At 45.1% G+C, this 24337-nt stretch overlaps 1 protein-coding gene and 1 pseudogene across 5 annotated transcripts; one reads left to right on the top strand and one right to left on the bottom strand.

Annotated features, from left to right (window-relative positions):
* The first annotated feature begins 9848 nt into the window (after positions 1–9848).
* LOC123091352 (putative F-box/LRR-repeat protein At3g28410) lies at positions 9849–17207 on the top strand (annotated as a pseudogene).
* Positions 17208–17743: 536 nt separating this feature from the next.
* LOC123091353 (aspartic proteinase Asp1) lies at positions 17744–22566 on the bottom strand. 5 transcript variants are annotated; one of them, XM_044512844.1, is made up of 11 exons: positions 22057–22566; positions 21702–21834; positions 21497–21601; positions 20430–21241; positions 19901–20018; positions 19380–19609; positions 19059–19298; positions 18788–18935; positions 18511–18705; positions 18341–18413; positions 17744–18241 (listed from the first exon to the last, which is right to left on the bottom strand). In XM_044512844.1, exons 4-11 carry the CDS (start codon positions 20531–20533, stop codon positions 18123–18125), a joined length of 1227 nt encoding a protein of 408 aa, XP_044368779.1. In that variant the 5' UTR covers positions 20534–21241; positions 21497–21601; positions 21702–21834; positions 22057–22566; the 3' UTR covers positions 17744–18122. The 5 variants fall into 5 exon arrangements, with proteins under 5 accessions (XP_044368779.1, XP_044368781.1, XP_044368780.1 ...); XM_044512846.1 differs by having other exon boundaries at positions 20430–20701; XM_044512845.1 differs by having other exon boundaries at positions 20430–20694.
* Between the last annotated feature and the right edge of the window lie 1771 nt (positions 22567–24337).

Genomic DNA, 24337 nt, shown 5'->3' with positions numbered 1-24337 from the left:
TTGTAGCGGTGCTATAAAACTTGTGCAGCCTATTACTTGAAGCCTTTAGATACATTATACCATCTCTAAGTTTGGCCACAGCACCATCAATCAATGTCAAACCAGATTGAACTACCAAATTCAGTATGTGTGCACAACAAGGAATTTGAAAGAATTTGCCGGACAAAGGTAAAGCACCTTGAGACAAGTGGGTTCGCAAGCAAACAATCATTCTATCATTATAGGCTGCATTATCAAGAGTGATGCACATTACTTTCTTCTCAAACCTCCATTCACGAAAAGCTAGATGGACCTCATCGGCAATAGATGCTCCATCATATGGTGGATCAATTTTTTTGAACTAGACAATTCTTTTGTTTAGTTTCCAATCAGCATCTATGTAATGACAGGTAATGCAAATATAGCTATGCTTGGTGACTTCAGATTTCCAATTGTCAGATGTGAAACTTACTCTACCAGGGGCAGCAACAACAATTTCAAGCAATTCTTTTTTCTGGGAAAGAAACATTGCCATTATCTCTCTTTTTATTGTGTGCCGACCAATACTCTTGAATGCTGGACAACAAGCAGTCATCATTGTTCTAAAACCATCTTCTTCAACTGTTGTAAATGGATGAGAACCGGACACAAGATAAATAGAGACTCCATGTCTGGCTACTTGAGCATCATATTTAACATTTCTCAATGCATTTGTTCCATCATCATTTGTTTCAGGTTTCAAGAAAAAATTATTCATTGTTGATTGATCAGTCTTATGCAGCGATTCGGTGTGCCTAAGGAGATGAGATGTACCGTGTCCAGATTTAGCTGACAGCTCAGCGGAGCAATGGTTGCACTTAGCTACAATAAAGGAATCACCATCTTTGGATATCTTGGTGAAGTCCAACCATACTTTTGACTTCAGTGTTCTACTGCTAGAGGAGGCAGTGCGCTGCTGTTGTGCTTTGGCTGTAGGCTGCTGCTGTGCTTCGGCTGTAGGCTACTGCTGTGGTGCCGATTGTCCACTTCCTGAACGTGCACTAGATGCTGGCCTCTTCCCCCTTTTACTTGCAACTTTTTGCCGTACACGAGGAGGATTTGGAGGTACAATAAACAGCTCCATCTCACCCTCACGCCCTTCTAATTCTTCAGGATGATAATCTGGTTCATCACCCTCATGCCCCTCGATGTTAAATCTATATCAACAGCAAGAAATATATATGTCAACAGCAAGAAATATATATGTGAACAGCAGCAAGAAATCTATATCAACACACACTTATAGCCACTGTTTCATCAATCATCTACACACACTTGTATTCATGTACAGCAGTGAGTTCATCTACAGTTCTACACACACTTATATTCATGTACAACAGCAACAAATCTGCATCAAATCCATCATGTTGACATGTATGTACACCTGCTAATCGGTTAAGAACGGAAAAAAAATCTGCATCAAATTACCTTAAGAGCAGAGGTGCGGCGGCGCTCGGACGACAGCTGAGCTAGTTGATGCGGTGGATGTCAACCAGGGGATGCAGAGCTCATTGCTGCGGTGGATGTCTTGGATGTGGCACCGTTGGGGAGGAGAGGAAGCTTGTCGGCGTCGCGGTTGGGGAGGAGAGGAGGCCTGCAGGCGGCGGTGCGGTTGGGGAGAGAGGCAGCCTGCCGGCGGCGGTGCGGGACGGGGACGCGGCACTGCAGGGCGGCTAGGGTAGGTCGCCGCCGCCAGCACGGGATACAGACAAAGGAGGGGGACTGGGGGAGGGACGTGCGGCGTGCGAGACTGCGAGTGGATAAGTTAGGGTTCGATGTGTGGAGGAGTGGAGGTGGACTGGTGGACTACTGGGTTGCTGGCTGCTGTTGTTGGAAGGGCCAGATGGGCCTAATTTTGGTCTAATATTGAAGCCGAGGCCCGACCCCAATAACTGCTAGGGCATACTTTTTAGGCCCAGGCCCAGCCCACTGATCAAGGCCATCCCTCCCAGGCCCCGTTTTTTAGGGCCGGGCTGGGCCGAAGATGGCCAGATATACCTTCAGGATACAAAGGTTCATGAGTCATTCTACCAGCTCTAGTAGCCACTCTAACAGCAAAGTCATTTTTATTATTTAATTCATCAAGCAAATCATTTTGAGCTTTAAGTACTTGCTCAGCTTGGGTCGCGACCATAGAAGTATATTTGCTAATGAGTTGGAGTTCACCTTTAACTCTAGTCATATTATCGCTTACGCGTCCTATCTTGAAAGCATTATTCTTTAACTCTCTACCAACATAAGCATTAAAACTTTCTTGTCTAGCCATAAAGTTATCAAATTCATCTAAGCATGGGCTATGAAATTTAGTAGAGGGGATTGATAACCCACAAGTATAGGGGATCGCAACAACTTTCGAGGGTAGAGTATTCAACCCAAATTTATTGATTCGACATAAGGGGAGCCAAAGAATATTCTTGAGTATTAGCAATTGGGTTGTCAATTCAACCACACCTGGGTAACTTAGTATCTGCAGCAAAGTGTTTAGTAGAAAAAGTTGTATGATAATAATAGTAGCAATAGCAAAAGTAAAAGTAAATGTTTTTGGGTTTTTGTAGTAGTTGTAACAGTAGCAACGGAAAAGTAAATAAGCGAAGATCAATATGTGAAAAGCTCGTAGGCAATGGATCAATGATGGATAATTATGCCGGATGCGATTCCTCATGCAATAGTTATACCATAGGGTGATATAGAACTAGCTCCAGTTCATCAATGTAATGTAAGCATGTATTTCATAAATAGTCATACGTACTTATGGAAAAGAACTTGCATGACATCTTTTGTCCTACCCTCCCGTGGCAGCAGGGTCATAGCGGAAACTAAGGGATATTAAGGCCTCCTTTTAATAGAGAACCAGAACAAAGCATTAGCACATAGTGAATACATGAACTCCTCAAACTACGGTCATCACCGAGAAGTATCCCGATTATTGTCACTTCGGGGTTGTCGGATCATAACACATAATAGGTGACTATGGACTTGCAAGATAGGATCAAGAACACACATATATTCATGAAAACATAATAGGTTCAGATCTGAAATCATGGCACTCGGACCCTAGTGACAAGCATTAAGCATAGCAAAGTCATAGCAACATCAATCTCAGAACATAGTGGATACTAGGGATCAAACCCTAACAAAACTGACTTGATTACATGGTAAATCTCATCCAACCCATCACCGTCCAGCAAGCTTACGATGGAATTACTCACACATGACGGTGAGCATCATGAAATTGGTGATGGAGGATGGTTGATGATGACGATGGCGACGAATCCCCCTCTCCGGAGCCCCGAACGGACTCCAGATCAGCCCTCCCGAGAGAGATTAGGGCTTGGCGGCGGCTCCGTGTCATGAAACGCGATGAAACTTTTTTTCTGATTTTTTTCTCCCCGAACGTGAATATATGGAGTTGGAGTCGAGGTCGGTGGAGGTCCAGGGGGCCCACGAGATAGGAGGGCGCGCCCTGGAGGGGTGCCCCCTGTCTCGTGGATAGCCTGTGGGCCCCCCTGGTCTTGATTCTTTCGCCAAAAATTCTTATTAATTCTGAAAAGTGCCTCCGTGGATTTCCAGGACATTCCGAGAACTTTTCTTTTCTACACATAAAACAACATCATGGCAGTTCTGCTGAAAACAACGTCAGTCCGGGTTAGTTTCATTCAAATCATGCAAGTTAGAGTCCAAAACAAGGGCAAAAGTGTTTGGAAAAGTAGATACGTTGGAGATGTATCAGGGATTTCAACTTTATCATATCTATAGAGAGAATTTACCTTTACTACCTGTGTCGGGTTATCAAGACAATGTGGTTCTTCAACAGGCGGTATATTAAGACCATGTATTTCTTTAATAGGAGGTAAATTCTTAACATCTTCAGCTTTAATACCTTTTTCTTTCATTGATTTCTTTGCCTTTTGCATATCTTCGGGACTGAGAAATAAAACACCTCTCTTCTTTGGAGTGGGTTTAGGAATAGGCTCAAGAGTTGGCTCAATTGGTTCAGGAATTGCCTCATGAATTGGCTCAGGAAGAGTCCATTTATTTTCATTAGTCAACATATTATTCAATAGTAATTCAGCTTTGTCGACTGTTCTTTCCCTGAAAACACAACCAGCACAACTATCCAAGTAGTTCTTGGAAACATCAGTTAGTCTGTTATAAAAGATATCAAGTATTTCATTTTTCTTGAGAGGATGATCAGGTAAAGCATTAAGTAATCGGAGAAGCCTCCCCCAAGCTTGTAGGAGACTCTATTCTTTGATTTGCACAAAATTATATATTTCCTGCAAGGCAGCTTGTTTCTTATGAGCAGGGAAATATTTAGCAGAGAAGTAATAAATCACTAGGGACTACGCACACAACCAGGAGCAAGAGAATTATACCAAGTCTTAGCATCACCCTTTAATGAGAATGGAAATATCTTAAGGACATAATAATAGCGAGACTTCTCATCATTAGTAAACAGGGTGGCTATATCATTCAACTTGGTAAGATGTGCCACAACAGTTTCAGATTCAAGGCCATAAAAAGGATCAGATTCAACTAAAGTAATAATCTCAGGATCAACAGAGAATTCATAATCCTTATCAGTAACACAGATAGGTGAAGTAGCAAAAGCAGGGTCAGGTTTCATTCTAGCATTAAGAGACTGCTGCATCCATTTAGCTAATAATTTCTTAAGATCATATCTATCATTGCAAGCAAAGATAGCTCTAGCAGCTTCTTCATTCATAACATAACCCTCAGGAACAACAGGTAATTCATAATCATTGGGAGAATTTTCATCATCACTATCATCAATAATAGCATCTTCAGTAATTTCACTCCCCCTAACTCTAGCAAGTTGTTCATCAAGAAATTCACCTAATGGCAAAGTAGGAGCACACACAGAAGTACTTTCATCATGTTTAGCAGAAGTGGCATCATAAATAACATGCGACATATCAGAGTTCATAGCAGTAGTAGGTTTAGGTGTCGCAAGTTTACTAATAACAGAAGGAGAATCTAGTGCAGAGCTAGATGGCAGTTCCTTACCTCCCCTCGTAGTTGAGGGCAAAATCGTAGTTCTGTCGTCTTTCAAGCTCTTCATAGTGATCAACAGATATAAATCCCAAGTGACTCAGAGAATAGAGCTATGCTCCCCGGCAACGGCGCCAGAAATTAGTCTTGATGACCCACAAGTGTAGGGGATCGCAACAGCTTTCGAGGGTAAAGTATTCAACCCAAATTTATTGATTCGACATAAGGGGAGCCAAAGAATATTCTTGAGTATTAGCAGTTGAGTTGTCAATTCAACCACACCTGGATAACTTAGTATCTGCAACAAAGTATTTAGTAGCAAAGTAGTATGATAATAAAGGTAACGGTGGCAAAAGTAAAGATAATAGTTTTTGAGTTTTTTGTAGTAGTTGTAACAGTAGCAACGGAAAAGTAAATAAGCGAAGAACAATATGTGAAAAGCTCGTAGGAAATGGATCAGTGATGGATAATTATGCCGGATGCGATTCCTCATGTAATAGCTATAACATAGGGTGACACAGAACTAGCTCCAGTTCATCAATGTAATGTAGGCATGTATTCCGTAAATAGTCTTACGCGCTTATGGAAAAGAACTTGCATGACATCTTTTGTCCTACCCTCCCGTGGCAGCGGGGTCCTAACGGAAACTAAGGGATATTAAGGCCTCCTTTTAATAGAGAACCTGAACAAAGCATTAGCACATAGTGAATACATGAACTCCTCAAACTACGATCATCACCGAGAAGTATCCCGATTATTGTAACTTCGGGGTTGTCGGATCATAACACATAATAGGTGACTATAGACTTGCAAGATAGGATCAAGAACACACATATATTCATGAAAACATAATAGGTTCAGATCTGAAATCATGGCACTCGGGCCCTAGTGACAAGCATTAAGCATAGCAAAGTCATAGCAACATCAATCTCAGAACAAGTGGATACTAGGGATCAAACCCTAACAAAACTAACTTGATTACATGGTAAATCTCATCCAACCCATCACCGTCCATCAAGCCTACGATGGAATTACTCATGCATGGCGGTGAGAATCATGAAATTGATGATGGAGGATGGTTGATGATGACGACGGCGACGAATCCCCCTCTCCGGAGCCCCGAACATACTCTAGATCAGCCCTCCCAAGAGAGATTAGGGCTTGGCGGCGGCTCCGTGTCGTAAAACGCGATGAAACTTTCTCTCTGATTTTTTTTCTCCACAAATGTGAATATATGGAGTTGGAGTTGAGGTCGGTGGAGGTCCAGGGGGGCCACGAGATAGGGGGGTGTGCCCAGGGGGAGGGGACGCGCCCCCTGTCTCGTGGACAGGGTGTGGGCCCCCTGGTGTATTTCTTTCGCCCAATAATTCTTATTAATTCCAAAAAGTGCCTCCGCAGATTTTCAGGATATTCCGAGAACTTTTCTTTTCTACACATAAAACAACATCATGGCAGTTCTACTGAAAACAGTGTCAGTCCGGGTTAGTTTCATTCAAATCATGCAAGTTAGAGTCCAAAACAAGGGCAAACGTGTTTGGAAAAGTAGATACGTTGGAGACGTATCAATTGGCACATTTCCGTGCAAATATCTAGGACTCCAACTCAGCATAAAACAGTTAAAAAGATCCGAGTGGCAGCCCATTGTTGATACAGCCCTACACATTTTGCCAGGATGGCAAAGGGGCATGGTGACGAGGCCTGGGAGGCTCATACTTGTCAACCAAGTTATGAGGGCGCGAGCTACACATCACCTCATGATCGCAGAGGCTCCGAAATGGGCCCTGGAAAGAGTGGACAAAGGGTGTAGGGCCTTCTTTTGGGCTAGGACGGAGGCGGTGAATGGGGGCAAATGTGTTGTCTCATGGACTAGGGTATGCAGGCCGAAACACATGGGAGGGATTGGAGTCATTGACCTGTCTAAACACGGCATCGCATTGAGATTGAGATGGGAATGGCTCCTACGCACAGACGAGTCTAGGCCTTGGCAAGGCCTCAACTTGACCGCGGACAAAAAAGTTGACCAAGCATTTGGGAGCCTAGTCAAATGGAAGGTTGGATCGGGAGGCAAAACCTTGTTCTGGAAAGACCGGTGGATACATGGTGCAACAATCAAAGAGATTGCTCCATTGGTGGTAGCAAAGGTGCGGACACAAGTAGCTAACCGGAGGCTTGTGCGGGATGCGATGTACATGCATACATGGATGGACGATTTAGTAGGAAGCCTATGTACGGAGGGTCTTACCCAGTTCATCGGACTTTGGGAGATTCTCATGGAGGTCCAGCTGGATGATCAGGTGGAGGACTGTCCCATCTGGGCTTGGAATGCAACGGGCGTATATACGGCGTCTCCGACATATAAGATGTTGTGTGAGGGAGGAACTAAATTCCACTCCTTCGGGGCCATATGGAAGTGTTGGGCACCTCTTGCGTGCAAGATTTTCATGTGGCTCTCGTGCAATACAGACTGTGGACATCTGACAGGAGAACCAAGTACGGTTTGCAAGACCAAACATCTAACTGCTACTTGTGCGACCAAGTGGAGGACACGGTCAATCATATATTGCTGCAGTGTGTTTTCTCGCGACAAGTTTGGTTCCGTTGCATCGACAGGATGGGTTTGATGGCGGATCTCTGCCCATCTTACGACTCTAGTTTGGTGCAATGGTGGACGGATGGTAGAAAACGGATAGATAAGCACTCCAGGAAAGGTTTTGACACTTTCGTGATGCTAATCTGTTGGACGTTATGGAAGCAAAGGAACGTGAGGGTTTTCGGCACTGGGATGATCAAGAACGAGTGGGATACGGTGGACATGATCTTTGATGATCTTAGGACCTGGGCCCTGGCAGGAGCGTTTGGAGGACAACCAGTTGTAGAGTAGTCGAGTAGACCTAGGGAGTGGTGTGGAGGGTTGGTTAGGGTCGACATGTGACACCTAGCTAGCATATGTGTAATCTCTTGTACATATTTTCCCCCCTTCTATAAAGCTAAGGTACGCCTTTGGCGTACCCTTAAAAAACATAAAAAAAGAGAAAGAATTGATGGTAAAAGACAAGTATGCCCCGAGATGTAGCCATGTGGGTGAACCTCGTTAACAAATCTCGGTGTCGTGCTCGTGTGATTGCTTGGTCCTTGGATGATTGACGGAGTCCTTCGGATTTATTCTAACAGTTAGGGTGAAAAAAAATTAAACACCCAAAGTTGAATTCCTGGATCCGCCACTGAAAGAGCGGTACTACGGCTTAAGCGAGGCCTCGATCCGATGGCTGGAAACGCATCAAGCAAACGCATCTAATGGTCAAAATAGCCTTGAGCTGTGAGGAGGCCGGGGCTCTCCCATCTTTGCTGTTACTCGAGCGTGGAAAGAAGTCCACATAACCCCCCGGGGTTTCACGAACCGGCCAATTTACCCCCCGAAGTCTAAAACCGGGTAAATAACCCCCGATCTTTTCCAAACCATGTTAATCACCCCCAACCCTGGTTAGAGTGGTTTTGTAGGTGGTTTTGATGACGTGGTGAGGCGCTCCTCGTTCCCGACATGCACCTGACTTCGACCATACTACTCCGAGCACAAACCAGTCTCGTACCAGTCACGGCACAGGACATCAACATGTAGCTCGCCGAGTCCCACACTTCTAACTTTGTGATCTTCTTGGCGGTGAGCCTTCCCAGCTCCAGATCGTGCAGCCCGCACGAAGCCAGCAGCGTCTTGCATCGAAAGGCATCCCCTCGACTAGGCAGGCCAGCGTTGTCGAACCTGCTCTCCAGCCTAGTGCATGCGCCGAAGGTTTGACGGATCCTTATGGCCGTCTGCGCCATAGCGCTCCTGCCGCGTCCCGCGTGACCAGTGGCTGGTACAGTCGTACTCATACTCTCCGAAGTGGACAGTGGAGGTCGTCTACGATGGTGACGAGCAGGACATGAGCACTGGAAGCGACGAGGAGCTGGCGAGCCGCGTGCACTTGAGGAGGTAGGCACAAGGTCCCGATGGCACGTGAACTCGAGCTCCGCCGGAGAAAATACACACGTACATATATACTGCTGTTGAATTGATTCTCTCCTGGAGCACACACGTACACACAAGAAGCTCGTGCCACCATGTACAAGTTGGATATGACTATTCTAATCGTGATTAGCTCTAATGATGGACATCGTCAGCTGCCGGTGGCAGCCCCAGCCGCAGGTGGCATGGGCGCGAGCTCGATATGTGGTGCAGGTGCGAGCTATTGTCGACTTGAGGACGAAGCGAACGCGGCCGGCGAGGGCTGCCGAGGCGACTAAGGCAACGACGGTGCAGTCGCGTGTGCTTGCTTTAGGAGCTGGTGCGCCGCTAGGAGCCGGAAGCCTTGCCAATTTGCCATCTGGTTGATGCACCAATTTTTGTACAGAGGACGGAGCTCCAGAAGCCATCCCACCGGGGTTCAAGGAGAGTACGAAGGCGAGGGATCACGCAGAGTGAGCGCAACAGTAGTACATCATGCGACACAAGGTACTTCATGTACCATGCTGGGCTTAGCTCCCTCGTGGCCGGCTGCTCATTGGTGCTACCACGAGGTCGACAAGTGGTTTGGGCGCGACGCGCGATGGCAGAAGGATCGGAGGAGGATAGGAACCGTGCCGACCTGGCACCTGCAATCTGCCCAGTCACCAAAACCGCTTGAAAAACCAGTCTAGTAGGTGTGAGGGGGTGATTCACCTGGTTTGGAAAAGATCAGGGGGTTATTTACCCGGTTTTAGACTTCGGGGGGTAAATTGTCCGTTTCATGAAACCTCAGGGGGTTATGTGGACTTCTTTCCTCGAGCGTGAAACCACTCTACTTTTCCTCGACACACGTCACTCGCTCTCTCTCCGCAACGCTCCACCGAATCCCCATAGCTGTAAGAGTAAGACCGCATCTATCTTCTCTCCTCAAATCTTTTTCTCGAGAGCGCAAAATCAGCTCATGCATGTTACGGCACTAGAATCGCCATTGCTCAAGCTTTCCATACATAACAGCATCGTTCGCATGCACTGAACATTTGATTTTTCTTAGAGGGGAGAAGCGGGCGATCGAAGACACTGTTCATACGAGGCGAGCAGTGCGGGTGACGGCCGGCGAGGGACGCTGCCGGGGTAGGCACTCATGAGCTCGACGGACTCCTCCTCGGACACATCAGACTCGGACTCATCGGACCTCCGGCCGGCGACCAGGTGAGCCAATCTTTCTCTCCCCCTTCTTTGCGCCCTTTCGTTGCTTTACCTGGCAGCTTCTTCTCCCGCAGCGTGGGCGCCCGCCGCCTGTTCGACCGAATGCCTCCGGGGATCGACTGCATCGGCACCCTCCCGGACGGGATCCTCCACCACATCCTGTCCTTCCTCCCGGCGCAGGAGGCGGTGCGGACGTGCGCCCTCGCCCGGCGCTGGCGTCACCTCTGGAAGTCCACCACTGGCCTGCTCATCGTCGGCAATAAGGGTCCGGTATCTGTCCAGGTTCTCCGGAAATTCGTGGACCATCTGCTGATCCTGCGCGAGCGCACGGACCTAGACACCGTTGAGATCCGATTCAGAAAATTCCGTGAAGACGACGTGCCCTTTGTGAACCTATGGGTCCGTTTTGCTGTGCAGAGCAAAGTTCGTGCGCTCACCATTTTTCACTATGACAGTAACCGATCTTTCAACCTAGATGGCCTGCCCTTCGTCTCTCGGTATCTGAGGACATTGGTCCTTGGTGGTGTTGGCTTACAAGGAACTCTTCTTGATTTTTCTAGCTGCCCAGCATTGGAGGATCTCACGATTGGTTTCTCTGTCATCAATGTTGGCAAGATATCGTCACTGTCCTGAAGTGTTTGAGTATCTTTCGTTGCCGATCCTATCTGGATGACCGGGTCCGAGTTTCTGCTCCATGCCTTGTATCTCTGGATCTATCGGGGTTTTCAGGTGTTACCCCTTTGCTTGAAAGCATGCCATTATTAGAGACAGCATATCTGACTCTTGGCGCTCACGGGCACCATACCTCACAAGATATCTGTCAGAAATATAGCCAATCTGGGGTGTACTGTGGTGCTACCGTGCTAACCATGATGCATGTCCTAACTGTCATGCAAATAGTGATGGCAGCAGAAATTGTGTGGTTCTCGGTGCTATCTCTAATGCTAAGCATTTGGAGTTCATATCTTCATTTGGAATGGTATGAGTGCACCTCACTCCTGAACTCCTAGTCTTGTTTGTCATCCATTTTCGTCTTGCTATATTTCTACCTAGCATCAGATATTCTGTTTGTCTGGGCATCAAACGTCAAACCTATTAGAGTGATTTTGTAAGAAACTGAGAACTATCGCGGGACATTCCTCATATGCAGTTTACTTTATGTTTCTGCAACTGTAGGCTTTAATGTTAAGCTATTAGGAGTGCAAGATTTGATGTACCATAGACAGGCCGTTCATGTCAGGTTATTCAGGACTTCAGCTTCTTTAGCCGAAATTGAGATATGCCTGTATTGAGAGGAATTTATTAAACACTACCTGTTTGAGAATCTTTTGGTTGTGCTTTTTTACATCCATAGACAATAATCAGACATTATGTATGCATTGTCACCAGCTGGGGTTCCTAGATCATCATTTTCATATGTTAACAATATTTTTTGAATTCGTATATGTTCACAATATGTATTATACATGAACTTTTTATTTGTATTTTGCCCAGGTTATTTTTACAAGGGATTTGAAATGGTGCCCTACATTCAACAAACTAAAGAATCTAATACTCAATGACTACTGGTGCATGGGCCCTAGCTTTGACGCTCTAAGTTGCATTCTCAAACACTCACCCGTTCTAGAGAAGCTCAGTCTTCATCTTTTCAAGGTATATATGTTATAGGCAGAGAATTGCTGGCTTGATGTATTGTTCAAGTTATCATTTCATTATTCGATCTTGTTAATGTTTCTAGTTTCCCAGGGACTAAGAGCTAATGTTAAAATGAAAGGAAGCTATAGTTCAATGGAGAGATCTTCTGTGATATCTGAACACCTAAAGGTAGTCGATGTCAAGTGTTGTGTTGTTGATGAGAAAGTTGCCGAAGTTCTGAAGTTCCTGTGTACACTTAACATACGTAAGTTGACTGGTGGCACTCTTGCATATTCTCAAATTTTCCTTCATCTGTCATAATCAAAGTAAGCAATGGAAAAAATCATTTAAAAAAGTTGTTAGGAACACCAAAATTTCTAAGACATGGAAACCATGCATGACACTTTGCGGGGCACAAAAAGGAAGAACACCCGGCATGTGGATTTGTTCATTACTCTGATCAGTAATACAATTCTGAATTGATTAGTTTTGAACAGTAATAAGAATGCTGGCTTCTTACGTACAACAGTGAGGAATGCTGGCTTCTTGCTTGGCTCCTCTTAGTAACATTAATGTCTGTGCTTAATAGTTCTAAGCAGTAACACCGTACACAAAATGCTGACTGCCTTGTTGAATGGTCGGCACTAGTCATTGACATGTTCCAAGACTCATGAGAGATGAGTTTTTCACTCCCCTCTTCACGGAATTGTCTACCATTCAGTTGTCCAGTCAAGAACTTGAATCCCTGTTGATCTTTTCATTTATTTGTGGCGAGACTTGGACATAACTTGTTTATCAGTGTCTGACTGCCTATCATGGTTCCTGATTTCATTTTTCTAGAATACCAGCAGGAACGGTGCACATTCATTGATGAATGGTGAGATAATAATTACATGATGATTTATTTTTTATAGGAACAAGTCAGAAAATACCTTAGGCCATCCACGCGCAGGCAGCTCCCACCCTTATAGATTCACTATTACTGGCCACCCCTGTTTCATTCCTTAATTCACCTTCCTTTGTTGTGAAATTCTTTTGACATTTTTGTACAAAACCTTGTTGCCACTGGCCTAGAAAGTTGGACTCCTGATCATTTGCACATCCTTCCTTTTTACTCTCATCTCCCTGGCATGCACGTTTGACAACCTTTAGCTCATTGGTTATTTTCTGAGATGTGCTTATTGCTTGTTTTGAAACTTTGCTGTTTGATGTGATGAGAAGAATACACGATCTTTGTATTCTTGTCATTGAGTAGTTTAGCCAGGTGTTTTCTGTTTTAGTAGTTGTCACACATGTTGGATACGTTCATAGCTAGAAAACTGTTCTCGAAGTTTTGGCACAAATTATTGTTATTTGAATGTATTGCAGATGCAGTTAGGAACTTGATGAAATAATCAGACAGATCTAGAATTGTACCGGTGGGGTTGCCACAATTTACATGCAGAATTCAATCATCTGGTGTGGACGTCATATTCCCTCCGTCCCAAAATTTAGTACAAAGTTAAGACACTTATTTTGGGACGGAGGGAGTACATCACAAAAGTTCACAACTTGTCAAGAAGTAGAATACAAATAGTTTGATGAGGTCTCATAGGAGCGTAAATCCAGCATATAGATTCATGAGTCGCTTGTACCATACAAATGGCGGGCATAAATATGAACTATTCTAGCAAAGATCCTCCTATGAGATAAGCAGGGACGAAGCTAGAAAAAAAGTTTAATGGGGTCATGCTTATGACAGTGGGGTCATGTTCAATAAATGTATAGTGATTAGTACTTAGTTAGTGAAGGTTTTGCCAATTTGCACTGGGGTCAAATGACCCCAGTGGGTCAAATGACCCCAGTGCTAACAAGGTAGCTACGTCCCTGGAGATAAGCTGCAGCTCGTTGAGTGAATCTCATCAAGTATTCATGCAAGTCTTCTAGTATTTCCATTTAAGGGTCAACTAGCTGAGCACTGTTGTTTCTGTGTATGCCATTATACATGTATACTCTTGCCTCATCGTGTCTTTTTGTTTTTGTGCAGGATTCTGTTTCGTGTAAGGGTGAGAATAAGTACTTAGCGGTAGATCTACCATCCCTTGACAGTCCGATATTGGAAGGCTTCAGTAGGATGTGACGATGTTGTCTTGTTCATCATCTTTTGTCTATGGGCATCTTATGCGAGTCCCGTGTCGAAGACCTGGCTTAGAGCTCCAGACCATCCAGTTGGACCTGATTTATCATATGATGTAGTAATGCCTATTGCACTACTGTTCGTACTTCGCTCAATATCCAGTTGAACCGCGATGAACCGCAGACTAAGGCATGGCCTAGTGGTGGGAAGGGGTTGATGCCTTCCCACCCACCCAGGTTCAAGGCATGGTACATGCAATTTGGGTTTGTTGCATTACCACGTTCCATTATTTGAAAGTAAGCTGTCAAAAACCAGAAAAAAGGTTAACCAAGAGAAGTTATTTTGTGCTGGACCTTTTTTTTAAGAGAAGCATCCAGTAGGTGAGCTTCTTCTTCGTAGCAATAACTGCTCTGTGCTCTCCACCACTCCATCGCTCCACTCCGTCTCGTCCTTGAGCTGAGCTTAAACAGAGAGCTCTCACGCGCTTTGTCTTCTCCATTGGAGTTGGACGATTCCTTCCTTGCATCTGCGCCGCCGCCCTGCCCCTGCGCAGCGGCGACTGAAGCTAAGCGTCGGCAAGGTAAGCTCGTCTTCCACCCGTGTTTTCCCCCCCGCTTCTTTGCTTCATTTCGTCATTGTTTTCTACTTTTCTTTTCTTGTCACAACAGCATCGATCCAGCGCGGTGGTGCTCACTACATGTTCGACGGTGGCAAGTAAAGCATCCATGCCGGGCAGCGAAGATCGGCTCAGCGCTCTGCCGGACGGCGTCCTCCAGCACGTCCTCGGCTTCCTGCCGGCGAATGACGCGGTCCGGACGAGCGTGCTCGCCGGCCGCTGGCGCCACGCCTGGAGATCCATCCGTCGCCTGACCATCAGCCCCAAAGACGGGTGGGATAGGCCCGAAAATCTCAAGGATTTCTTGAACGCTCTGCTGCCCCCCGGCGACCATGGCCCGATTCTGGAAGAGGCCAGGTTGGACTTTGGCGGACTGGTTGAGGAAGACGACGCGCACTTCCAAGTCTGGATCCGACGGATTTTGTCGGGCCAAGCTCAGGCGCTCACTGTCTCCATCAGACTGGGAAACCCTCCTCTGGTCTCTCGGCATTTGAGGAGACTGGGGCTTTAGAAGCAAATATTCTCGATCTCGCAAGCTGCCCGGCATTGGAGGATCTGATCATGGCGTCCTGTATATTATCCCTTGACAAGATCTTGTCCCAGTCGGTGAAGCGTCTCAGCATCAGCGGCTGTGATTTCCTCTGTGATTGCCGGCCTAGGATAGCAATCTCCAGCCTCGTCTGGCTGCTGCTCGACTCTTTCGGTGGTAACGTTCCTTTGCTTGGAAGCATGCTTTCACTGAAAACGGCACTTGTGAGGCCGGCAGCATACTCGAGTGATTGCTGCAAAGGGGGTGAGCTAGGGCAGTGCTGTGGCAGCTGTGCAGAATGTACTGGCGATGATGACCATAGCGGCCGCTGCGTGCTTCTTGGAGGCATGTCCACTGCTGTGAATTTGGAGCTGGTAGCTCACGCCGGAATGGTATGCTTACTTGGAACTCCCATCTTTACTCTCAGTCTCCTACAACTACAAGTCTTGTTTTCTTTCACTCCTAGCTAGCTTGTTTTGAAGATTCTGTATCCATCTTTAGATACCGGCGACTTTTTAACACTTGTATGTACATGGATTGCCAGAAGATAGGCTTAGGCTTCTAAATGATGTTTTTTTTTGCTGTTGGCACATGTGAATTAGTTGGCCTCTGAATACAAGTGCTAAGTGAATATTTATATACAACTTTAATTTAATCATTCATGGTCAATATGTAAATTATTTGTATGTATAAATGTATAGAAACAAACATGCTGAATGTAGCATGTGCTTTATACGAAGTATATATATATATATCCTGCATTACATTCTCAAGGTGTGACTTTTCAAATGCCTATACGAACCTGCTACGCACTTCACTTCCACTGAATCATCACTTTAAGCCTAAAACTTGAGCTGTTCATACTTTCATCAGCTTATTTTTGGAAGAGATTTGAGGTGGTGTCCTACATTTAGTAACTTGAAGACATTGTTACTGAATGACTGGTGTGTGGCTATTGACTTCCGTGCACTACTTTGCATTCTCGAGCATTCACCTGTTCTTGAGAAGCTCACTCTTCAACTATGTAAGGTATATGCTTTCTCTATCTATAACAGATATGTTATTCAAGTTACCATGCATAATTGATTGCTGCTGTTGAATATAAGTTTGCAGGTGTATTTATCTATCTTAGTATACATTTTTGTGCATTATCTATAGATCTTGATTCACATTTTTTATATGCATCATTGATCAAATCTTGATGACTCTATTTTTTTCACCACAGAGACAGGAATTTATAACTGTGCTGGCAGGTAACTGCTATCCACTGGAAAAATTACCTGCAATATCCGAACACCTTAATACCGTGGAAATCAGATGTAGAGATATTGATGGGAGGGTTTGCAGGATTTTAAAATTCTTGAGTCGATTTGTCAGTGTCACGCAGATTAACATCAAACTGAGTGCGCAACTGTCCACATGTAAGTTAACTAGCAGCACATATTTTTGTACTTCTGCTGTTCTTGTGGCCAGGCAGCTAGAAAAGTAGGCATTATGTCTCATGTGGTCATTCAAAGTTTTGTCTCAATCACATATCCACGGCATTGAAATGATTAGATTAAGCTGCACATATTATGCATTCTGTACCTAAAATTACACTTGTCTATTTATTGTGCAATATTTTCTCGAGATGACATCACAATCAACTGATCCTACCTTGTCTGGTATATGTACAGGCTTCAGTTTCGAGACATGGCTCTCGGCCTCCCCGGCAAATGATGATGATTATTCATGAACGCGAGGCTAAAGTCTGGTCTTTTGTCTCTGCAATGTTGCACTGTTTTCAATCTTTGAAGAGGCCTAATCTTAGGAACAGCGTGGAATGAGCTGCACAACTTGTTTGAGCTATCTCGGCCAGTTGGACCTGGTTTATCATAGTGACGTGGGTCGTGTTCTTTTGCCTAGATGCATATGTTCTGCTGTCTGCCTTTACTTTCGGTGTAGTTCCTTAGCCCAAGAACAGGTTATATCACTGTAACGCATCGGATGTTTACATCTCGTCTCACTATGTTTAATAGATTTATCATGTACCATGTTCCTCAAGATTTTTTGTGCGCCAGCCATGCATGTTGATTCAGGCCCAGTGGGTTTATGGAAGGATTTACAGCCTATTGTAGGATTTTTATAGGAATTTTAGAGCATTTGAATCCTAAGAATTTTAATTTTTTAGCCCTATCGATTCCTATGATTAGCATAACTAAATTCCGCTATCCCTAAAAAAAACTAAGTTCCTATGGAATCTATTCCTACACCTTTCATTCCACAGGAATTTCAACGTGAACTCAAATTCCTTTGAGAAGTCCAATGCACTCTTCACTATTTCTCTCTACCCTGCAGTGTCATGTGGCGGCTATACAACAAAAAGAAACAGCGGCACCCTGCTTGCAGCAGGGGTGACCGGCCTTGCAGCATCACGCATCTGACTTGCAACAGTGTCACCGGCCGACCTTGCAGCATTGCGTGGCTAGCTTTGTAACACGTTGGCCAGGCTTTGAAGCAGCAAAAGACAACGGCGAATGGCTTTGCAACATCACACGTCTGGTTTGCAATGAGCGACCCAATGGCACCGCGCGTGACCGACGACGACCACAGAAGCACACTCTATAAAGATTGCATGTTTCTGGTTCATAGAAGAAGAAAAATACATTCTTTAGATATTTTTTTTCGGGAAATACATTCTTTAGACATTGCAAGGGTTCTACCCGTCCTTGTCTATAGATGTAGCTGTGATGTTTCAGTTAGGAAATTAGATAACGCAAGGCAGGCTGCATGCGGACGCTCTCTATTACCGGAATATTGCAAGCGACGATTGGAAGGCGCATCGTGCGGCCGAACAGAACGCTGCAATCAGCCGGTGGGAAAGAATAGTTTACCAAAAAATATCATCTCAATTTCTCATGGAAGTCCTTCATTCTTGTTAAGGTATGAGCCCCGCTTCTAAAGCGATGACACCTCCATCTATCTTCCAGCTAACCCACAGCATGTCAGCAGAAGCTTCATTGAGATTTCAGAGACGTGACCCGATGAGAGGTTCGGGACCTGGCATTTCATCACACAACGCACGGGCCCATCCGATTCGTGCTCTCTCGTTATCGTACATCATGATATAATTCTGCATTATATTACCTGAAGAAGAGAAAATCAGTGTGGAAATCATTAAAAGATGCATGGGCATAATGCGTGTCATAGTTTCCCAAAGCGGTAACGTTTGACTGAATTTCACACCTCCAATTAGGTTCAGTCGATCCAGACCAATCTGTGATCCATTGAGGATGCCCAGACACACTTTCCCGGTTTTCTGTGATAAAAAAAAGTAGACATATTAGGCAATATAATGATCTTCCGTCGATCCGTTTCAGGCAGCCAGTGCAGTAAGCAATCCAAGGTTCACTTACCGTGACAACAATATAGTTTTCAGGAGGGATCTCCATGGTGGCCTGGTTAGCCCCATGGCCGAAAGTGAGTTCAAGTGGCTTGAATTTATTCTTGACGTCGTCAACAGATTGAATTGGCTCGGTTTCTTCCCAGCATTCAGGCAGCGCATCATCGTCCACCTTGGTAAGTGATGAACCCTCGAGAGTGACTCCCACCTGCAATGCAAGATCCAAAATGCCATGTGCCCATGTCTAGTTAGCTAGTTACTCCGGTGAAATATGCCTGGGTGAAACATACCGCTGCAATAAGGCGACCATATGTGTCCTTATGAACATAGGTGTAGGTGCTCCCGCTGTCAAACATGGTGGTCATTGGCTCCATGCTTACCGGGTATTCCAGTTGTACATTGAGGTTCAGTGTTGCTGCGCCAGGTGAGTAGTGGCTCCTGAAACGAAAAAAAGGTTGGGTGCCATGAAAAGTGTGAAACACCTACTTACTTCGTTTAAGAGCATCCTGCTCAAACCGCTATAGCGGAGCTATAACCGGCTATTTATGTAACAGTAATTACCCGACATTCTGAGCCATTGGAACCCAGGTTACGCCGGCAGAGGGCACCCTGTCGCCCCCAAAGAAGAGGAAACCCCCTCCATGGACGCCGAGGCAATGGCCAAAGATATTGTCAACGATTATGCCTTGTTGCTTTAGCTGGGAGACAAGGTCACCCGTCCCCTTGCCGATCCCGAGGACGCCGTCTGCCTCCACCGGGCTCTTGCCTGCCTCTTTCCCACCTTCCTGGTCGTACCCACAGCTGCACGCACGCACGCCCACACGCAACAACCGAATCATGCAATGCGATGCAACGGTGCAGGAAAGTTTCAGTAACGCCTACCCGAAGGCAAGGTTGGGGCGGTTCTCATTGTTGGTGGGGAGGGAGAACTGGTCGGTCAAGAGCACGCCCAAGGACGACTCGCCGTCCTTGCAACCTAACACATAGTCGCATTGGTCTGGGTTCTGAGTGCAGTCGTGCGCGAGGCCGAGGTCCTTGTGCACCGCCACGCATCGCTCATCGTCACATGGCACCACGTTGGTCGGTGTTGGTCTGTACGCCTCGTGTGGCCCCTGCAATAATATCAATCGCCATGTAAATTTCATTTCAGGACTGGAAACTGAAGGAAACTGAAGCTACAGTTGAGTTGGAACTTGGAAGGCAAAAGGCATGCAAGGAGCTACTCCATTCCCACTTGTATAAGGGAATGGATGGAGTAGCATATACGCATAGCAGGTGATACAAGTGTAATTAAGGTTCTAAGACTAATTAAAATGTGATGACTTTTTTTTTCTTTTTTCAAAAAGGAGGATGACCGCCTGGCCTCTGCATCTAGGCGATGAAAATGTGATGACTTAGATTGCCTTGTGAGTGCTCTGGAGGGGGGTGTCACACTCCAGCCGCGTGAGGGGGCTGCCCGTGTTGACGTCGAGGTTGTAGGGCTTTGCGGGTTCCCCAATGTTCATGGTAACATAGAAGAGGCTGCACGTACGAACACAGGCAGCAAAAGCATGTCAAAACTCAAATGCTGCAGTATTGAAAGTTGAAGCACAAAATGTGCATGAACAACTGAAATGTAATTCTCGGAAGAAGTTGGGGAAAATAAGTCAGACGAACAGAGAGCGATAAGATCTGGGTACAAGATCAAGAAATATTGAGGAAGACATGCATGCAATTGCAATATAATGTACTGCAGAAAGACTGAAAGGAGGTCATGCATGTCAGTCGTGGTCTCATGGATAAGAATCAAAATCGCAACATTTGCAAGGACCAAAGGTAGTGATCCAAGTTAGGAGGATGCATGGCCGTGTGTAGTATCATGGAATTCAAGGACTGAGAGTTTCTTCCATAATCTATGAAAAAAGACGGGGGAAGATGCAGGAGATTGCGTACCCAGTAGGATAGACGTCGCCGTGGAGCTCGAACACAATGGAGGACCGCAGGAGTGGGAGCAGTAGAAGGAGGTGGATAATGACCAGAGCCCATATGGCAGCCATGGTGGTGGATGAAGAAGCCACTTCCTGGGAGCTGTGGAAGAGCTGTACTGTCAATTTCTCTGTCTCTTATGGTGTGAAGCTGATGTACTTGTAGTTATATACTAGTGGAACAGGCGCGCTCCGCTGCGCCAGGAAATTTGGTGAGGAAATCTCTAAGCTGACTGTTCTCTTGGCGTTGTTCAGAATTTCAAAGGCCAGAAAAAACATGCAACAAAAAACGTGAAATGTTGCAAACATCAATCAAGAATTGCATCATTATTACTCGATCTGGGGACCGGCACACAAGACCAACAAGCAACAACCAGCTATAAAACATTTAGACAATCAGGAGGGCAAAGCCTCCCGATTCCATTGCATTAGCGAAACAAGAGCCCAGCTATAAAATTCAGTAGTACAATTGGTTGAATGCCTTAACACAAGTGAATAGAGAAAAACTTAGGTATAGGGAGTATGCTCACACCATATAACTCTATTAAGTACAGTAATACGATGGTCATGAAAGAACTGCATTATAGTAGTACATTACTGCTCAATGTGGAATCTGCTACACGATAACAGGAGAACAATCTGCTAAAAAATTCAGTAATACAACAAATATTGGCAGGATGGACCTGACCAAGAGTGAATATCGGTTGGTAAAAATACATCAACAATTTTATTTTAGTTACCATTCCACGTCATGTTATGGGTGTTCCCCAAAACTGCAGCCTGATAATGATCAAGATCATGAATAAACCATGAGAAAATACAAAAGGCAAATCAAAAGCGATAGAAAATGGATCTATATAACATCAGGGCTGAAACCGTAAGAAACTAATGTGTGATGCTAATCTCCAATTTTAAACAGTCTTATTTCTAAAGTTCAGTTTGGGTAATTTCTAACTAAGGCATTTTTGTACAGTTTTGCTTGTATCAACTCAAATCGATCCACTTGAACCCTTAATACAAACAACAATGGCCCACCTGAGAAACTGGATGAACATAAACACTTCTTCTTTGGGCCTGGAGAGTTTGATGGACAGAATGATTATCTTCCTTGCTCTTCTCAGGAGGGAGAGGCTGCAGATCCTATATGGGAATCAGATATAGTTAAGCAACCTGCATCCAGGCCACGACGCACTCTAAAATTCAAACTTGCATAAAAGGAAGCAAGCACAACTGTAGTTACCAGTCCAAATTCCACTTCGAAAAACAACTTCAGTTCAGCATTTTGTGCCTTATTTGATATATGTTCCTCAGCTGCCCCACCTCAACAGAAGAAACCATGGTAACTGGAATCTTGGCATATAACTAATGCAGACCTGATAGAAAGATGAGAAAGGTGAACAACACAATGATTGTACATTGTTCTTCACAAAAAATTCTAGTGTCATCTAAACAATCAAGCACACTGAGTGATTGGGCTACTGAAATGATTCCTGGAATAACCGGTTTAGCACAACGGAATTTACGAATACATATATAATATAACACACCGAATTAAATATATAGTACAACGCTGTACACTCAACAACTCGTCTTACTTTTTCCAGGTATCCGCATAGGACAGCTTGTTGCAGAGGTAGAGTATTTGGACCTCAGCAGCGGAGAGGAGTTGGGGGAGGCACCGGAACTTGGCTGCCCAGCTTCCTCAGGAGTCAGGAGGGAGAAGCATGGCGTCAGGGTGGGCTCACGGGGCGGCGCACTGAACGCCGACGCTGCGCAATGGTAGGAGAAATGTCCGACGGCAGCCTCAAGAGCAGACGGCGGGATAGTTCGGAGTGGTCATCCACCTGGGTTGAGGCGAGCAACTCATGGTGGCTGCGGGACCTGGAGAAGGAGGGCGCGGCATGGTCGGGGGAGCCGGAGCTGTACATGTGTCGATGGGGAACCCTATTTCGCAGGGCGCTCGAGAGTCGGGAGAGACACCGGCCGTGAGGGGAGGCGCGGGATCGCCGGCGGCCGCCACAGCGGTAATCCCCTGTTTCCCCACTCTTTTTTTTTATTTCCTTTTTGAGAATTCCCTGTTTCCCCACTCCCCAGCCCCGCACCGACTCGTGAGCCAGAAAGACTGGAGGCAGCCACGCGTTGTTGCCTGTTTTCCCTCCCTGGGAGTGGGAGCTCCACTGCCTACAGTCTAGATTTTTCCATTGCTTGATTATCTTATCTTCTCCCTTGCTGTATATTTGGGCTTAGGAATTTTATCTGCACTGCAGAAGGGTCAACGGTATCACCTCCTTTTTCGAAAAGAAATGTTCATATATTTTGTATAAATATTTATTTGTTTACTCTCCAAACATATACATTGTACCTCTTAATAATGAACGTCGGCCCACCACAGCTAACTTCCTTTTTTTATTGCGAATAAAGTGGATTCTTATTTCTTAGAAATAGCGTTACAGTCCGCTAATACAAGCTAACTTTCATGACTGTATCATGGTCAGGTATGTTGGCTAAGCTTGGCCAAATCCTATATTATATATTTTTAGAAGCTCCGCTACTGACATTCATTCTCTCCTACTATACCTAAGAGCAACTCTAGCCGAGTCGTCAAAAATTATGAAGTACACTTCAAAAAATTATGGACACTTGAAAGACAACATGCAAACTCAGATTCTTCATATTTGCTTCCTCCTAGTCGTGTGATCAACTCATCAATGTAACATTCCTTTCCCACAACCTTCTTGCTATTCCAAGGGAGGGTCACCGAAACTTTCCTTCACGCCATACGCTACAAAAGGCAGCCCGAGACTCCATATATATAGTAACTGGGAGGCAAGATATGCAGCGTGCTTCATAAATTATGGTGATCTCCTGATAAGATGGTGACTTTGCTAGAGTGATCTTTTTGACAAAAATCGTCATAATAGTGGTTATTCTGGTGATCAGGCAGAATGGCGACTCTGGTAGATTTGCTCTAGCCATGCCGCTCTAGTCGTATCTTAAGTGATTTGGCAATATGACTTCATGCCTATGACTTTGCTTAGCCATAGCTGAAGCAATTTTTTCACGACAGAGCACCAATCACGATATTTGCGGGCATCCATGGCCAGTTTAGTCATTTATATTTGTTATATCTAGCAATTCGGTGAGTTCACTACTTGCAGTATGGGTACGAACAATTCATAAAGCACACGTAATTTTCTATGCGTTCATTAGTATATCTAGTGATTTCTAACTTCTGAGTGCAAGAAAACAATAATATAATGCTAAAAACAATATTAAATTACTATGAAGCAAAGGATATAGAGTGCAAAGTTCTACAGTTCGTTATACGAAGGAATGAGGTGTAAATATGGATTATCGAGGCCAAATATATCCATATAAAATTAGTTTTCTTCAAAAAGGTAAACTATAGGGAGTTTTCTATAACTTTCTATGCGGAAGAAAAACAAGCTCAATTTTAGGAATTGTACGGGCTTATTTGCAACAACCATTGTTTTCATTTTTTGCTTTCCTTTTTCTCCACTTCGGCATCCGTACTAGACTGATCCAATGGGCATGCTTTCCCCATGGACCGAAGTCTGCTCACCTACGACATGTACCAAAAGGACATCTAGGGTTTCCTACAACTTCTGTGGTAGCCATTGGTGTCCGTGATGTGGCATTTGGATTATGGCAGTGATGTCACTAGTATGCGTCGGTGCTATACAAATAGTTTTTAATCCCTTTCAGCGACGACATTTGGAATCGTCGTCTAGTGAGTGACGGCGATAGGGGGGTTCTTCCCACACGACCCAGAAACCGTCGGGGATATGCCCTCCTGGCACACACACTCGGCAAAATGAGATCGTGTGCGACCGACGAGCGCTCAAATACGGTAAT

The sequence above is a fragment of the Triticum aestivum genome, chromosome 4B, assembly GCF_018294505.1.
Source record: "Triticum aestivum cultivar Chinese Spring chromosome 4B, IWGSC CS RefSeq v2.1, whole genome shotgun sequence".
NCBI classification, from domain to species: domain Eukaryota; kingdom Viridiplantae; phylum Streptophyta; class Magnoliopsida; order Poales; family Poaceae; genus Triticum; species Triticum aestivum.
Note: the sequence above shows the minus strand (reverse complement) of the source record. Positions and strands in the feature narration are given on the sequence as shown.

Bases quoted from the DNA above. Each gene is read 5' to 3' on its own strand.
- LOC123091353 (XM_044512843.1), bottom strand. From the start codon at position 21,516: ATGTTCATCCAGTTTCTCAG. The intron at 19,299-19,379 runs GTAGGCGTTACT...GCGTGCGTGCAG, and splicing joins CGCCCCAACCTTGCCTTCGG to CTGTGGGTACGACCAGGAAG. The intron at 18,242-18,340 runs GTGTGAAATTCA...TCTCTTCTTCAG, and splicing joins TCGACTGAACCTAATTGGAG to GTAATATAATGCAGAATTAT.